The 17,355-nt window shown below is 47.2% G+C and overlaps 1 protein-coding gene across 1 annotated transcript; it reads right to left on the bottom strand.

Moving 5' to 3' along the window:
• Positions 1-901: 901 nt before the first annotated feature.
• Positions 902-17,178, bottom strand: chp1 (calcineurin-like EF-hand protein 1). Its single transcript, XM_060828742.1, has 7 exons — positions 17,030-17,178; positions 12,520-12,592; positions 7,181-7,261; positions 5,684-5,811; positions 4,663-4,724; positions 3,401-3,523; positions 902-3,079 (listed from the first exon to the last, which is right to left on the bottom strand). The coding sequence occupies exons 1-7, from the start codon at positions 17,094-17,096 to the stop codon at positions 3,026-3,028; spliced, it is 588 nt and encodes a 195-aa protein (XP_060684725.1). The 5' UTR covers positions 17,097-17,178; the 3' UTR covers positions 902-3,025.
• Positions 17,179-17,355: the final 177 nt, after the last annotated feature.

Below are 17,355 nucleotides of genomic sequence, written 5' to 3'. Positions count from 1 at the left end.
GTCAAATAGTGTTTAATGCAGAAAAGTGTGAGGTGATTCACTTTGGAAGGAGTAACAGGAATGCAGAGAACTGAGCTAATGCTAAGATTCTTGATAGTGTGGATGAGCAGAGAGATTTCTGTGTCCATGTGCATAGATATCTGAAAGTTGCCACCCAGGTTGACAGGGTTGTTAAGAAGGCATACAGTGTGTGAGCTTTTACTGGTAGAGGGATTGAGTTTCAGAGCCATGAGGTCATGTTGTAGCTGTACAAAACTCTAGTCTGGCTGCAATTGGAATATTGTGTGCAGTTCTGGTCACTGCAAAATGGGAAGGATGTGGAAGCTTTGGAAAGGGAGTAGAGATTTACTAGGATGTTACCTATGAAAGGAAGCTCTTATGAGGAAAGGCTGAGGAACTTGACAGACTGTGTTCATTATAGAGAAGAAGGTTGAGAGGTGGACTTAATTGAGACATAAGATAATCAGAGGGTTAGATAGGGTGGACAGTGAGAGCCTTTTTCCTCAGATGGTGATAGCTAGAATGAGGGAACATAGCTTTAAATTGCAGGGTGATAGATATAGGATAGACGTCAGAGGTAGTTTCTTTACTCAGAGTAGTAAGGGCATCCTGCCTTTAACAGTAGTAGACTCGCCAATTTCAAGGGCATTTAAATGGTCATTGGATATGGATGAAAATGGAATAGTGGAGGTTTGATTGGCTTCAGATTGGTTTCACAGGGCCGAAGAGCCTGTACTGCACTGTAATGTTCTATGAAATGTCAACTCTGTTTCTCTCTCCAAAAATGCTGCAGACCTGCTGAGTTTCTCCAGCACTTTGTTTTTATTTACATACAAAAATTGTAATTGCAGTTGTAATTCAAACTTGGTTTTAATTGATCACAAAATGAGACACATCAAAATGAAGGATCAAAGATTACATGTTTTATTTATGAAACATACAGATACTCTTCTCATAGGGAAGGTGAGAGCTCAGTTCAGGGAAGGACAATAAAACTCAATACAGTATCAGTGAGCCAGCTACAGGCATTCAACAGTATGTGTTGCATTCAGCTTAGTTCAATCAGAGCAGCATTGAAGGCTGTTCTGTCTGTGTGTGGGAAAACTTTGGTAATTCTCAGCGTTATCCCATTTACTGAGGGGAAAGGGGGTAGAGGGTGAAGACATGATGCAAGTGAGGCAACTTGAACAGTCTCTCTATCTTCAGGCCTTTGCTGAAGTATGCTTTGCTCTCCCATGCCACGTTGGTGGTCTTGAAAAGAATGGAAACCCTAAGATACCCAATTCAAGACACATAAGCCAAAACCTTGGACTATTTAACAGGATCTTAGCTGATGGCAACTGTTGTGATATTCTATGAAGGAAACATGTAGCATTTTTTAAAAAATCAAATGGAATGGCACGCAGAAACAGGGGCTGCCTTTTAACAGTGCCAAAGAGTCTTCAAGCTCACTTCAGCTCCCTTAAGCATGAAGATGTACTTAATATGGACAGAACCCTACAATTTTGCATCAAAACCCAAGATCATACACACAGTGCTTCCTGGCACAAGTGGGCTTGAGAATCAGCTTAGCACTTATCCTGAAGCATAATGTCCTGTTCTTCTCTCTCTTTGAAACTTAGTGACTGATTTAATCTCTAGAATCCTGGAATTGTTTAGGCCCTTCCTTCCAATATGCTAGAATGTGAATCACAAGAATAAACACTGTTGCATTAACACTCAATACAGTTTCGCCAATTAGGATTACCTCAACTCGGTAGAAATGACTGCAAAAGCTAGTTTTAAATACTGCAGGAATGAGCAGTTACAAATACAATAAACCAGCTATAGAGCCTGTCCATACAGAAAAGGCACCGAGGACAGTTTCCAGTCACATCACCTGGAGCGAGACTGAAGTTTAGAAAAAAAGTCTTAAACTCCCACGTTGTCTGTAACTGTTAAAGGGTTCTCAGTGAAATTCCCCACAGCATCATTTGAAATCTCTAGTCAATAAAGGAACTGATATTAGAAGCAAACCAACATCTTTAACTGATAAATCAGCTAACTAACAAAGAGGGATGGTGATAGAGAAACCTTTCTGTATTGACAGCAATAATAAAAACATTGATTTACAAAATTTCTATCAGGATTGATAGCCAGGAAGCAAAGGCAGGGAAATTCACTAGTAAACAGTGACATTAACATCACAGTCTCTCAATCTGAACATGAGCAGAGGCCCGTAGGCACAAATTGCAATCCTAACCCCTCCACACCATCACCAATGGGTCTGCAAGCTTCAGGCAATTTAGCACTGCCAAGTAAAAATCAATTGCAACCTTGCGTCACAAGGAGTGCACAAGAAAGCCTGGGTCCCACAGAAAAACCATGGGGAAAATAGTGTCTTATCATCAAAATCAAAGACAATCATTCTTCTCCTTGAAGAGGTCTGGAGAAACAGAGCCAAAAACATAACACGTAAAACAGATAAATTGCAACTGGCACTGAAGAACTTGTAATAGCAAATATCACGAAAGCCACAATTCATACAACACTGAATTAATAAATACCCTATAATCAACAACCCCCGATCACAAAAACCTACAAATTCAATTAAAATAACTTGATTCAACATCCCCTCAATATTGCAGTTTGATTGGGGAGCAATCCATTTCAAGGAGCACCATAACAATGCAGTCCGTGATAACTATGGAACCCCTCAGGCAAGACTGGTTTCTCTATGTACCATCACCTGAATGTGCAGCACTGCCCCACCAGCAAGGCCGATTAGTCTGCTCAGTCCAATGGGTGGCTGTTCAGTGGTACCTGGGATCATCAGGTGAAATGTAGAGCACAGCTCTCTGGTAGGACTCAAAACTAATCACAAGGAATAACGACTTCCACAGCTGCTGAGCAATGGGGAACCTATGGAATGACTGGCATGCTCCTGTGCAATTGATAAACTTGTCTACATAGTCAGCTAATATGTTGATGTAGTCAGAGGCAGACAGAGTGTGGAGATCTCGCCCGCTCAGTCAAAGTGTGCATTTCAGTGAAGGAATCGGATGCTCATCTTCTGCTCAACGTCAACCTTCTCCAACACCTGATGGCGAAGAGTGAATAAAGTAAGCTGGTCAGATAGAAAACAGAGAGAGAGACGGAGGGAAGTTCTCAACAAATAGTGAGCAGATACGGACAGGTACGGTGCAAAGATTAATGCAATTATTGAGAGTAATGCAGGAAACAGAGCAACTCTGCAAGTTCATTGGGTACAGCTTAGTTACTGTAATTGTATGTGTACTGGTGCACAGGTCTGTCACTGTAGAACACTGGGATACAGTACATGTGGGTCTGTATCTATTCAATGCCCGAAACATAAGCAGATAGCAAAGTCTAAAGTGAGAGTATATTGCTGCCCTCATACCTTCTGAAATTCATTGAAAGAGATAGAAAGGTCACCATCCTGGTCTGCCTCTTGAATAGTTCTGTCTGCAATGCTGCCCAATTGCTCGTCAGAAATGTTGACTCCCACCATCATGCGAAGGACCTACGTTGTGATAAAAGGAAGTAAACCATTGACAGTAAACATGTTGGTCACACTACAGCCTGCACTGATCAGAGCCTAACTAAAAATGCTAGAAACTTCACAAAAAAGAGCCAATATCCCCAGTCTTCTCATATCCCTCTCACTCTGTACAGTGATTTTCTTCACTGGTCATTCAATATGGGCATTGTGTGTTTTGGACAGCTTCCACTGAATGTGTCCTGCAGGAGGTGGTGAACCATATTCTTGAACATCTGCTGGTATGTAAGAACATTCCCATTGCTGTCGTTTTGATCCTGCAGCAGTGAAGGAACAACAACAACATAGTTCCAAGTCAGTGTGGAAACGACCACCACACTAACAGGGTTGCCGAAATGTCAATTCTCCTGCTCCTTGGATGCTGCCTGACCTGCTGTGCTTTTCCAGCAACACATTTTTCAGCTCTGCATCTATTTCCCCAAGATAAAGAAAGGCAATAAGGTAGCGAAGTGCATCCTTTCAATAGTGTCTTTAGTTTTTAAAAAAAATCTTTCCAAAAGTAAATATCAATGGGGTTCAGTTCAACATGCAAATTATATTGGGGAGGAGGATTGACAAGTGCTGCATTATCAGAGATGTCTTCTTTCAGCTTAAGCTTGAAACTGAAGTCCCTGTGTGCCTCATACTCAAGATGACGGAGAAGATCCGACAACACAATTCCCAAAGAGCAGGACAGAGCCCCCTACTTTCTTGGCCAATATTAATCCCTGATTCAACATCACTAAAACAGATTATATGTTTGTGACCATATGTAGGCTAGACCAGTTTCAGACAGAAGATTTACTTCCGAAAGAACATTAGTGAATCAGATAGGCTTGATGATGTTCATCAATATTTGTGACCATGTGGGCTACCTTTCAAGTCCAGATCCATGAATTAATTGTCCATTTTATTAATTAAATTTAAATTCCACCAGCTGCAATGGTGGGATATGAACCACTGTCCTTGGAGCATTATGAACTGCAAGTCTCTGTGAATCTATGACAGAGAAAGTCCCATCAGAAAACGCTACAATGTTAATTGGTAGGAGAATCTACCACTTCCTTGCTGTCCCCTCTGAGTTGTCAGTTTAACACAGCACCATAGAAGGAAATACTCAGTACCTGCAGGAGCTCTTCACGTGAAATCTTGTCATCCTTGTCAAGATCATAAAGTCTGAAAGCAACTGAAACAGTAAAGAAAGAATCATTGTGCAATACTGTATTTTTGAAGGACTGCAGGCAGCAGAGAGTGAAACACTGCAAGTGTCACTGATCTCATCTCGTGTTCACTCCACTTTTTGAATGTCTCTTTTCTCCTCCCCTTTGATTTATTCAATCTCCCTTGCTCTCAAAACCACTTGCTAACTTCCTCTGTCCATTCAATCATCCATTCTTCTTTCCCCTCTTCTCTACCTTTATAACATATAAAGTGTAACTCATTGTCTGAAGAGATAGAGGTAGATCCTCTGATACACTGGTAGACTCTGTTCTTTCTCACTTGTACATCAACAGATCAGATGCAACCTGAAGCATCCTGTAGGGATAGGGATAATACTAGGAACACATTTCACTGGGGTGATCCTGTCGTGGGTGGAAACATGGTCCTGTCAGTAGGGGGCAGCAAGGGTGAGAATATAATCCGTCAGCAACGGACCAGGGTGGGGGGCCACTGCTGTTAGACTGTTTTCAAAGTTCCACATTTTGATGTTGAATGAGATGGTAACTGGTTATTGGACGATTTGCTGCCTTGGGAAATATTTTGCTCTGTACCACACAGAGGAGGCTGTGTCATTTTGCTGTTGGTGCTGTGTTTACCTCAGCTAAGTACATCAGTCTGAATCAGTTTGGAGGCTATCCAAACCCATGCCAAGTTGGTACTTGCTTCCTGCTACACAGGTTCTACACCATCATAACAGATACTCTGTCTCAATCTTCACATGGGGAATCTAAAATAAGGCACCTGGTGCCCCTCCCGACTTCCTGGACCACCGCTCTGGCAGGTTCACTCAGTAAGGCGAGCCCTTGCTACATACAAACAAAAGTCACAGTGGGCAATTCATTTACACACTGAACAGTAACTCAGTGTCACTTGTCTAAGCTAAGGTACAGTAACCACAATTAACCAAAAGAATCAGGTACTTACAAAGCAGCTTGTTGTTCCTGCTATTGAGTGGTTCAGGAACACGAGGATCTTTGTTTTTGTCACTCTCCTCGATGGGTCGGAAATGAGCAAGAGTCCGCATAAAGCCCCGGAAATTCACCTGGTCTTCGCTGAGCACAAATGGAAAGAAAAATCCAAGGTTGAGCAGAAAGTGGCCTAGAATTGCTGCAGTAACTGGTCATAATGATCAGAGTACAGTGGAGGGCCAGCACTACTCAACATCATCCAAAAGCCTAAAGGGTCTGTTTCTGTGCTGTACACCTCTACGACTCCAGATGCTATTCTTTAGAGTGTTTGTGGGGCCAGGGTAAGTATCAGATTGTCTATGCCTGCACATTAAGACGCTGGACAAATAGGAGTGAATGCTCAAAGTCTCTCTGGAAAGCAGAGATCAGGCTTGGTGTTTGATATTGGGACCAAATGGGTGGTGGAAATGGCAGATGAGCTCATGAATGTGGGAGCTGGTGGGAAGAAAAGGTGAAGACAAAGATGACCTACTGCTAAGTGTTGATCACAGCTTCACATTATTCATTCAGCAGATTGTTCTGTTACTTTCCCTGTCACATATTTAGCTAGCCTCAAATACAGCTATACTAATCATAACAAGGATTCCTCATGGTAGCCAGCACCTCTGAAATTTCATTTAACATTTATGACTATTAGTACTCTATCTCCCACAAGTGAAAATACTTTTCCTATATTCTACCCTGCCATAACCTCTCCTTGTCTGAAACTTATTGGATCACAAAGCTTTAAACAAAGAGCTACCTGCTCCGTCTAAGATGGTGATGAGAAACATTAACCCTTTCTAATGTGTCAATCTGAGTGGAAAAAGTCCATGTCATTGGAAAGATTGTAATTTACGCCAGAAAGTACAAATTAGTAACCTAAAAATGAACTTAGTCAAAGTTGGATGATGTTACAGAGATGGAAATAAGCATTCAATAAAATCATAGTAAATTTAATTGTGACCTTATAAATATTTTGCCAACTAGCCCTTAATAACCATGGGCTCCCTGGTTACAGAGAACCTATTTACTGCTGTCTTAAAAATATTCAGTTACGCTGTACCCGGGAAATTCTCTCTGGGGAAGAGAACTCCAGGCTCACAATCTTTATAAAAAAGTTCTCATCTGTCTTAAATAGGAGACACCATATTTTGTTGCGTCATCCCAGTCTCTTCCACATACTTTCAGTGTCCATTCTGTTAATTTCCTTCAATATCATATTTATCAATAAGATTGTGCTTTATTCTTCTAAACTTTAAGAGATACAAGCCTGAGCTATCCAGTCTTTCCACATAAGACAAGCCCTCAGGAATCGATCAAGTGATGCAACTGACACCCTTTCTCTGTGCTTTGCTATAACTTCTCTATAGGCCACAACACTCTTCAGTTTTCTGCCACTGCCAACTCCGTCTAGCTATCTGAAAGGTGCTCAACAATTAATCATGGAAACACATATTGATTCACTGCTCACCTTTCAGGGAAGAAAGCATTGATTATCCTGTCTCCAAGTGGGTTAATAGCCAGCTCTGGGATCCGTTGAAAATCTTCACGGCTACAAGGACAGAAACAGACGTTTAAGTATGATAGCGATGATCTGGAAAAGCGCCCCTCAAATGATGGTCAAATGGTTCATTCAGCGTCACAGGCAGGAACATACAAAAAGGCTCAAAGAAGCCTTCAGCCCCTCGATGCTCACTCTATGTATGCCATAGTGCAAGCTCATTCACTCAATGACCAAACCAATAACAATGCAAATCCTACAAAGAGAAGGTAGGAAGACTGAGCAGAGGCCAACATCATAGAAAACTGGAAAATTCTTACACAATTTTGCAAGACAGTCACAAGGCTTCCAGAGAGAATGGCTCCCGTCAATGCATGCCTAACTATCCCATTACCTTGAGGTTGCATTGGAGATTATTCTATCCTTTGTGTTAGTTCCAGAGGTTACAAACATAAAATTCTACTTCTTCCCATACCTGCAACCCTAATCTGTCAAAGACTGACCTGAAATGTTAACTGTTTTCTCTCCAAAGATGCTGCCAGACCTGCTGTGCTTTTCACGCATTTTCTGCGTTTGTTTGTAATTTTCAGCATCCACAGTTCTTTGGCTATTTTGTTTATTAAAGAATGACCATCACTCTATTCAAATTATCATTGATTGTCTCCTGTAGTGAGCTATGTCTTATACTAGGTCCCATGCTGTTACACATGAAATGGGTATACTCATTTTCTCAGCTATGTCCTCAATTCCAAGCCTTGTCTCTGTAAAGTTGTTCACATCTACTTAACAGAAATATTGGCAGCGAACAATTCACAGGACAAAGTTGAAGCAAAGCCAAGTTTGAGTCCAACATTGTACATCAGCAGCCCAAGTCTATGGCAGAGAGTAAGGAAATGATACTTGCTTTGCAAAAAAATTCTACACAAGGTTAACATCTTCGAATGGGTGGGGGAGGAGGTGGTGATGCATGCAGGAAACAGGAGGGGTGGGTTGGTGCACATGAGAGGGGGAAGGTCATGTGTAAGATGGTAGCTTAACAAGGGCTTCCAGTTAATGTGAGTACCAAGATGCAAGAGCATTTACTGCAAATTCACAAGACAGCTACTCTGATTATGGTTTTTTGAAATCAAGGTTAAATAAGATAACTTTAAAAAGGAATCGACACACTGTGCTAACCAGGTTTCCATAGACTTTTAAGTGACAGATCATACTCTGTTGTGTATGGAAGACCATGCATAGACTCCCTCTGTGCTGAATAATTGTGATTAATTTCTCCTGGTGACTGAAGGAAATGTATTAATTGAGCATCAACAAAGCAAACTGTACAGGGAAGTTGCTCACTGAAATGTAGACAGTATCACTACAGGCCACCGATACTAACCAAGAAGCCTGCTCAAGACCATACAATTTTTCAGCATTTTTAGTGTATAGAAATGTCCGAAAGCACTCCTTGGAAGTGTAATCAGAAAATTCACCAGAGGAGCTTGATCAAAGTTGTGATTAGGAAAGTACCTAATGAAAGAACACAGAGTTATATATATAGCATGTCTGCTGGATCAATATGAGCCGCCTCTGCCACCCCACTGACATATCTCCTATTCCTTTCTCCAACATGTGTTTATCTTGTTTTCACTTAGGAGGCGGAAGGAATACCAAACATTTCAGTAGTGGTTAATCTAGTAGCACTCATGCCTTTGAGTCAAGGCTTTGTGGTTTCAAGTCCTCTTCGAAACTTGAAAACATAATCCAGACTGGCATTCCAAATGCCATACCTTCAGTGCTTTTAAACCAGATATTAAACTGAAGTCTGAGCTCTTAGCTACCTCAACAAGATCTCTCAGCATGACTGGAAGAACAGAAGATTTCACCCTGTACAAAATGCAATACTCATTTCAGATCACTAAAATATTGTACATTCACACCATGCAAGATCCAGACAATGACCATCTCAACAAGAGTAATTGTAAGCAGCCCCCATGATACTCAAAGGGATCAGATCGTTGAATTCTGCAAGGGAAAGATTAGTGTCAAGGGATAAATGACTCACCTCCTGACTTCCCAAAGCCTGTCCACTATCCACAAGTCAGGAGTGTGATGGGATATTCCCCACTTGCTTGGATAAGTGCAGACCCAACAATACTCAAGAAGCTTGCAACCATCCAAAACAAAGCAACCAGCTTCATCAGCACCCCAACCTTCACTTTAAATAATGGCTCCTTTCAGCACTGGTGCACTGTGGCGGTAGTCTGTACCATCCATAAGATGCAGAACAGCAACTCACCTCCCAAACCTTCAATTTCTCTAGAAGGACAAAGGTCAACACCTACAAGTTCCCCTTCAAGTCACTGTTTAGTAACTATCAACATGATTTGTAGATATTGTTTAATATTGTACTGTCATGGAAACAGACATCCATCCCTGAAAAGGGGAGAAAGGAGATGACTTTGGGAGAATTTATTGCAGAGGGCAGAAGAGAACTGTGAAGGAAGCCTCCAGTTAAGATTTTTTGAGGGATTCCAGAAGTTGAGAAGACCTGACCACTAAGAAGTGAAGTGGTAGAAGAGCTATTTGTACATGCCAGCCCTCTGGCCCAATCCAAGCTGGCACTTGCTAATTGCATAGGCTTTTGCTGTGTAACTAGTGACATTACATCCCATTTTTGAACTTTTATTAAACTCAACATCTCACCAAAAGAGAAAATGCTGGAAAATGTCAGCAGGTCTGGCAGCATCTGTAAGGAGAGAAAAGAGCCGACGTTTCAAGTCTAACTGATCCTTTGCCAAAGCTTTGACAAAGGGTCAATTAGACTCGAAATGTCAGCTCTTTTCTCTCCTTACAGATGCTGCCAGACCTGCTGAGATTTTCCAGCATTTTCTCTTTTGGTTTCAGATTCCAGCATCCGCAGTAATTTGCTTTTATCAGCATCTCACCATATTGGTTGCACTTGAATACTGATTGGCTGAAGTAATTTTCTAATTTTAACTCTGTATCTTTCAAAATACAATATTCTCACATCACCCTGGTTTGGTGCGATAACATCATTCCTTCACATTGGGTCAAAATCTTGCATCACCCTCCCTAACAACATTATAGGTGTACCAACAACACAAGGACAACTTGTGGCTCAAAGTTGTGACTCACCACACCTTCTAAAAAGCAATATGGGATCAAATGCCGTGGCACAATTAGGCCATGAACAAATGAAAGAAGTGATCTAATCAGATTGAAGGTGATGGTTTGTGGAATTTTGCTATTGTGATTGCAAGGCACTTAGAATTAGCTTTATTGTCACATATATTCATATTAGGGCAATGAAGAGTTAAATCACCACTTAAGATGCCACCTTAGGTACAAAGATACCCACGTAAAAAATCTTCGGAAAAAAATGAGAAAAATAAAGAAAATGTTCAGCATTACAGTCCTTCAAGCAGACTGTACTGAACTTAACCTGGGGCTGCCTATTCCAAATACTTTCTGGGTACTTGTGGAACATTGAAAGTATTCCCCCATCTCTGGGCCAGGAGGTCCAGGTTTGAGTTCTTAGAGGGTTAGAAGGACAGCTACCAATGGAGGATTGAGCAACGTGACTGTACAAAGCAAATTAATGGTACCGATAAAGGTTCACACCCAAATATCCCGATGTGGAGATCAATTGTTAAACGTCCTGTTGTAAGATGAGCAGATTCTTTCTCTTCATTTTAAAAAGTAAATTGTTTGACATTACCCTCACTGTGAAGGTGACTTTGCTGGAACTAGTTTAAGCTGGTTGGAACCTGAAATTTGAAAAGCTGTTTTTAAACTTGCGATCTTGCAGGAAGTAATGCAACTTTGAAAAACTGTGTTCTGACAGTGCCAGAGATAAACCATTAATCAACATGCTCTCAGATGTAAATATAATGACTCAGCTAAATAAAAAGTGGATGAGTGATGACCTTCCTTCTCATTCTAGCTTTCACAACACAGGATTGTGTCACAGCACATGGTTAAGTTACAAAAATAACAATTCCCTGTTCCACGTCTGCCAGCTCTTCCTAGACTTCCCTTTGTAGGAAGGAACTTTCATCATGATGGGACATGGACATGACTTGTTCCAGGCACAAATAGTTCAAACCACCATGCTTCCAGACTCTCCAAAATCATATTAAGTGCTACATTGACAGAGGTGTGGTTCATCAGCTCAGCAGTTAAAAAATCCCTTTTGGCCTATCAGACGGATACAAAAAGCCACATCACTACTTCAATGATGAGCAAGTTAGATCACCCTTGAATCCTAGGTTATTTCTCAATCAACGTCACAGTAAAAAAAAAACAGATGATCCAATCATTATGCAATTATCAGTAGCAGGAGTTCGCTATGCAGAAACTGGCTACTCCGTTTCCTTCATTGTGAGTGGAGTTCAACAGCACTCGAGACAGCCATAGGCAATGATCCAACTCCTTCTTTGCAGCCATTGCCACAATCTACCTCTATTAACCCCACCCAATTCGTCCATATCATCTTTTTTTTAGTACTTCTGCCTCCTGAATTTCAATATCATTTCTAATTCGAAGGTGACAAAACAAATTGGTCCTAATTCTCCTTAATTACGTGAAACAGAGTTCAGTGATGTTGGGAAATAAACTCCTCGTTACATCCGAACTGGATCATAGTATTTTCTTTACACATCCTTGCAAGACTGCAGTTTGCTGAGTCAGCAGGTAAGATGAGTCAGCAAGATTGACCGTGCTAAATTGTCAGGCTGAGAAAATCTCTAACATTACAATCAAAAACAACTTGAATATGGCAACAAGTTCAATGACATTTTGAAAGGCAATTAATTAAACAGTCCACTGTGCAAGTGTTTCAAGAAAATGACATATGACATTGGACCAAAGGAGAGGAAGATAATTCATCTTACAAGACAGCTTTCTTAATCCAGCCTTCAGTCTTATACCCAACGGGAAAAATGCTTAAAATCTACATCTTTCCGTTGAATAAAAACTGATTTGTTTGCACGTCAAATTCACCAGTGTCTCATTTGACCCACAAAATTTCCTATTACAGGTGAGAAGTTCTTATACAAACTAAACAATTTTACTCATAAACTTTGTGGCAATTTTGGTCAGCCTTATAATCACACTACCTGGCATCACAACCGGTTTTACTCCTTCCAGGAAGCAAATTATAAATTCTGACCAACAGTACTGTACAAGCTTTATGTACTAGAATCCTGCTTGCTATTCTGTGAACCAGATACTACCTAGAAACGACTGGTGACAGGAAATCTATTGTATGAATTAGCTGATCCCAAGGGTTGATATTTCCTTACCAAAGTGTGCCATTCTCCCCCTTATCCAGACTGGTGAATCTGCTATAAAGGCGTGTAATCTGGCTGTGAGAAACTGTATATAAACAAAACAAAATCAGATAGAGTTAGGAGTAAGTGGGTTAGAATGTTGCCCTTCTACTTGCGTGACAAGGGACCTGTTAACTGCCCACATGAAAATAACCTCAATGAAATTCAACTAAGTCCCAAAACACAGCTTCTGTCAGCAGTGGCAATCAATCACTGCCCCATTAGTACAATGTTATTTATCATATTCTCTCTTTCCTCTTCCCACCTGCTTCTCTCTTACCTTGTCTCCCTGATCTCCGTGCTACTGTCTACCGAGTTCCCTCCCCACCCTCACTCTTTTCTCCTCTCACCACATCATTCACACTCACAAACCCATTTTTTCTTGAGTCTCTACTCTTTTCACAGATCCCACATTCACTTCATTCCCCTTCCCACTTGGTGTCCCTACTCCATTCATCCGACTAACCCACTCACACCCTTTCCCTGCATTTCCAACCTACCCCTTCTTTTCTCATTATCCCTCGTCCTCTCCATCACCGCTCCCCAGAATCATGATTCCTTTCCTTCCTGCTCATTCCACACTCCAATTCCCTCTTGCCCATTCTTTCCCCCCCACTCTATTCCATTCCTCAATCACCTCATCTCATCTGCCCGACATTCTCACTCAACTCATTCCTTCCTGTCTCCATACTCTCAATCCTCACACCAGCCTCAATTCCTCTTCAGGCCATTCTCTCCTCCCCCAAATTCTGTTCTTCCTTCACTAAACCTTCATTCCAGACCCTCGCCTACAGCACCGTCACTCCAATCCCTCGCCTCTGGCGCTCTCACTTTAGATCCCCTCCTATCCCCCTTCCCTCATTCACGCCCCACCCTCCTCTCTTCCCCCCAACATACATTGCTCTCCAGTCTTATTTCCCCCCCATCGTCCGCTGCCCTCCCCTCTTATCCCCCCCCAGCGCCCTCACTTTAGACCCCCTCCTTTCCCCCTCCCCCTTACCTCCCTTACCCATCTCCCCTCCCCCCTTACCACCCACCCCTCTAACCACCCTCCCCTCTTAACCCCTGCCCTCCAAACTTACCCTCTTCCCTCCAACCCCCTCCCCACCCTCCTCTTACCCCATCCCCTCATACCCCCTCACCTCTTACTCACTGCCCTCCCCTCTTAACCCCCTCCCCTGCCCTCCCCTCTTACCCCCTCCCCTGTCTTCCCCTCCCTTCTTACCCTCTCCCCTGCCTTCCCCTCTTACCCCCCACCCTCGCCTCTTACCCTCTCCCCTATCTTCCCCTCCTACCCATTCCCCTGCCTTCCCCTCTTACTCCCTCCCCTCCCCCACCCCTCCCTCCCCTCTTATCCCCCGCTACCCTCCACTCTTACTTCACCCCACCCCCCCAGCACCCACCCCTCTCCCCCCCCCCCAACCATCTGCCACCCCCACATATCATCCCCACTGCCTGCCCTCTTACCTCCCCCACCACCTGCCACCCTCCCCTCTTATCCCCCCAACCACCCGCCCCACTTACACCCAATGCCCTCCCCTCTCCCCCACCCCCTCGACCACCAGTCCCACTTACCCGCACACTGCCCTCCCCTTATTCCCACCCCCGGTTGCCTGCCGCCCATCCCTCTTACCTGTCCCTCCCTCCCTCCCACCCTCCCCTCTTCCCCCAGCACCTTCCGCCAACTTACCCTCCCTTCCCCCCCACCTCAGGTCCTCTCTTTTTCTCCCCCCCCCAGTCCCCTCGCTCTCCACCCCACCCCCCCCACCCAAGGTCCTATCTCTCTCTCGCTCCCCGCAACCTCCCCCATCCTCTTTCTCTCTCTCCACCCCCCCAGGTCCTCCCTCTCACTCTCCACCCCTCCCCCCCAGGTCCTCCCCCTCTCTCTTCACACCCGCCCCCCCAGGTCTTCCCTCTCTCTTCACACCCGCCCCCCCAGGTCCTCCCTCTCTCTCTCCACACCCCGCCCCCCCAGGTCCTCCCTCTCTCTCTCTCTCCACACCCCCCCCAGGTCCCCCCTCTCTCTCCATGCCCCCACCTCCCCCAGGTCCTCTCTCTCTCCACCCCCACCCCCCCCAAAACCAGGTCCTCTCTCTCCTCCCTCCCCCCCCCCCCCAAAACCAGGTCCTCTCTCTCCTCCCTCCCCCCCCCCCCCCAAACCAGGTCCTCTCTCCCCCACTACCCCAGGTCCTCTCTGCCCCCCCCCACCACCATCAACCAGGTCCTCTCATCAACCAGGTCCTCTCTCCTCCCCAGCTCCTCTCCCTCATCCTCCTCCCCTCCACACCAGCTCCTCTCTCTCCCCCCCCCCTCCAAACCAGGTCCTCTCTCTCTCTCCACCCCACCCCCCCCAGGTCCCCCCTCTCTCTCCATGCCCCCACCTCCCCCAGGTCCTCTCTCTCTCCACCCCCCCCCCCCAAAACCAGGTCCTCTCTCTCCTCCCCCCCCCCCCCCCAAAACCAGGTCCTCTCTCTCCTCCCTCCCCCCCCCCCCCCCCCCCCCAAACCAGGTCCTCTCTGCCCCCCCCCCCCACCATCAACCAGGTCCTCTCATCAACCAGGTCCTCTCTCCTCCCCAGCTCCTCTCCCTCATCCTCCTCCCCTCCACACCAGGTCCTCTCTCTCCCCCCCCCCCCACAAACCAGGTCCTCTCTCTCCCCCTCTCCCCCCCACCCAAACCAGGTCCTCTCTCTCCCCTTTTCCCCCCCCCCAAAACCAGGTCCTCTCTCTCCCCCTTTCCCCCCCCCCCCCCCCAAACCAGGTCCTCTCTCTCCCCTCCCCCCCCCCCCCCCCAAACCAGGTCCTCTCTCTCCCCCTTTCTCCCCCCCCCCCAAAACCAGGTCCTCTCTCTCCTCCTCTCTCCCCCCCCCCCCAAACCAGGTCCTCTCTCCTCCCCCCCCCCCAAAACCAGGTCCTCTCTCTCCCCCTTTCCCCCCCACCCCAAACCAGGTCCTCTCTCTCCCCCTTTCTCCCCCCCCCCCCCAAAACCAGGTCCTCTCTCTCCCCCTTTCTCCCCCCCCCCCCCAAAACCAGGTCCTCTCTCTCCTCCTCTCCCCCCCCCCCCCCAAACCAGGTCCTCTCTCTCCTCCCTTGCCCCCCCCCCCAAACCAGGTCCTCTCTCTCCCCCTTTCTCCCCCCCCCCCAAACCAGGTCCTCTCTCTCCCCTTTCCCCCCCCCCCAAAACCAGGTCCTCTCTCTCCTCCTCTCTCCCCCCCCCCCCAAACCAGGTCCTCTCTCTCCTCCTCTCTCCCCCCCCCCCCCCAAACCAGGTCCTCTCTCCTCCCCCTCCTTCTCCCCCCCCCCCCAAACCAGGTCCTCTCTCTCCCCCTTTCTCCCCCCCCCCCAAACCAGGTCCTCTCTCTCCTCCTCTCTCCCCCCCCCCCCCAAACCAGGTCCTCTCTCCTCCCCCCCCCCAAACCAGGTCCTCTCTCTCCCCCCCTTTCCCCCCCCCCCAAACCAGGTCCTCTCTCTCCCCCTTTCCCCCCCCCCCCCCAAAACCAGGTCCTCTCTCTCCTCCTCTCTCCCCCCCCCCCCCCCCCAAACCAGGTCTCTCTCCTCCCCCCCCCCCCCAAACCAGGTCCTCTCTCTCCTCCTCTCCCCCCCCCCCCCAAACCAGGTCCTCTCTCTCCCCTTTCCCCCCCCCCCCCCCCAAACCAGGTCCTCTCTCTCCCCCTTTCTCCCCCCCCCCCCCCAAAACCAGGTCCTCTCTCTCCTCCTCTCCCCCCCCCCCCAAAACCAGGTCCTCTCTCTCCCCCTTTCTCCCCCCCCCCCCCCCAAAACCAGGTCCTCTCTCTCCTCCTCTCCCCCCCCCCCCCAAACCAGGTCCTCTCTCCTCCCCCCCCCCAAACCAGGTCCTCTCTCTCCCCTTTTCCCCCCCCCCAAACCAGGTCCTCTCTCTCCTCCTCTCCCCCCCCCCCCAAACCAGGTCCTCTCTCTCCCCCCCCCCCCCAAAACCAGGTCCTCTCTCTCCCCCCCCCCAAACCAGGTCCTCTCTCTCCTCCTCTCCCCCCCCCCCCCAAACCAGGTCCTCTCTCTCCCCCCCCCCCCCCCCCCCCCCCCCCCCCCCCCCCCCCAAACCAGGTCCTCTCTCTCCCCTTTTCCCCCCCCCCAAACCAGGTCCTCTCTCTCCCCTTTTCCCCCCCCCCAAAACCAGGTCCTCTCTCTCCTCCTCTCCCCCCCCCCCCCCAAACCAGGTCCTCTCTCTCCTCCCCCCCCCCCAAACCAGGTCCTCTCTCTCCCCCTCTCTCCCCCCCCCCCAAACCAGGTCCTCTCTCTCCTCCCTCTCCCCCCCCCACCAGCTCCTCTTTCTCCCCCCCCCACCAGCTCCTCTTTCTCCCCCCCCCACCAGCTCCTCTTTCTCCCCCCACCCCACACACAAGGTCCTCTCCCTCGTCCCACTGCTCCCTCCCGCCAGCTCCCTCTGTCGCTCCAGGCCCCGTTTTGACTCCATCGAATTCCCCTTCCTCCTCCTCCTCCTCACTCACAGCCGGTCTCCTTCTTGATTTCCTCGATCTCCTCGTCCCGGAGCAGGCTCGATGCCCTGGACCCCATTGTGTGTCGCCTGCTTCCTCCGAGCCCCGGCCCCGGGAATGCGCCGCGCGCGTTCTCGTGGCGGGGGTTGGCCCTCGGTGGGGGGGGGGGGGGGCTTCCAGCCGCGCGCCGCACCACGCCTCTCCGTCACGTCACGACCGTGTCGTAATGGGCGGTGACGTCACCCTCCCTCGCGAGCCTGGTGTTCGCCAATCGTCAGAACTTCCAGAGCACACAAGTGCAACAGAAGATGTAATGTCTATTTAAGAAAATATACCGT

The sequence above is a fragment of the Hemiscyllium ocellatum genome, chromosome 8 (genome assembly GCF_020745735.1).
Source record: "Hemiscyllium ocellatum isolate sHemOce1 chromosome 8, sHemOce1.pat.X.cur, whole genome shotgun sequence".
Taxonomy (NCBI): domain Eukaryota; kingdom Metazoa; phylum Chordata; class Chondrichthyes; order Orectolobiformes; family Hemiscylliidae; genus Hemiscyllium; species Hemiscyllium ocellatum.
Note: the sequence above shows the minus strand (reverse complement) of the source record. Positions and strands in the feature narration are given on the sequence as shown.

What these genes read in the sequence shown, in the direction of transcription:
- chp1 (XM_060828742.1), bottom strand. Translation starts at nt 17,096, where the DNA reads ATGGGGTCCAGGGCATCGAGCCTGCTCCGGGACGAGGAGATCGAGGAA. An exon ending in CAGGAACAACAAGCTGCTTT is followed by an intron (nt 4,725 to 5,683) that starts GTAAGTACCTGA and finishes TTACTGTTTCAG; the next exon opens with TTGCTTTCAGACTTTATGAT. An exon ending in CACGTGAAGAGCTCCTGCAG is followed by an intron (nt 3,524 to 4,662) that starts GTACTGAGTATT and finishes ATCACAACGTAG; the next exon opens with GTCCTTCGCATGATGGTGGG.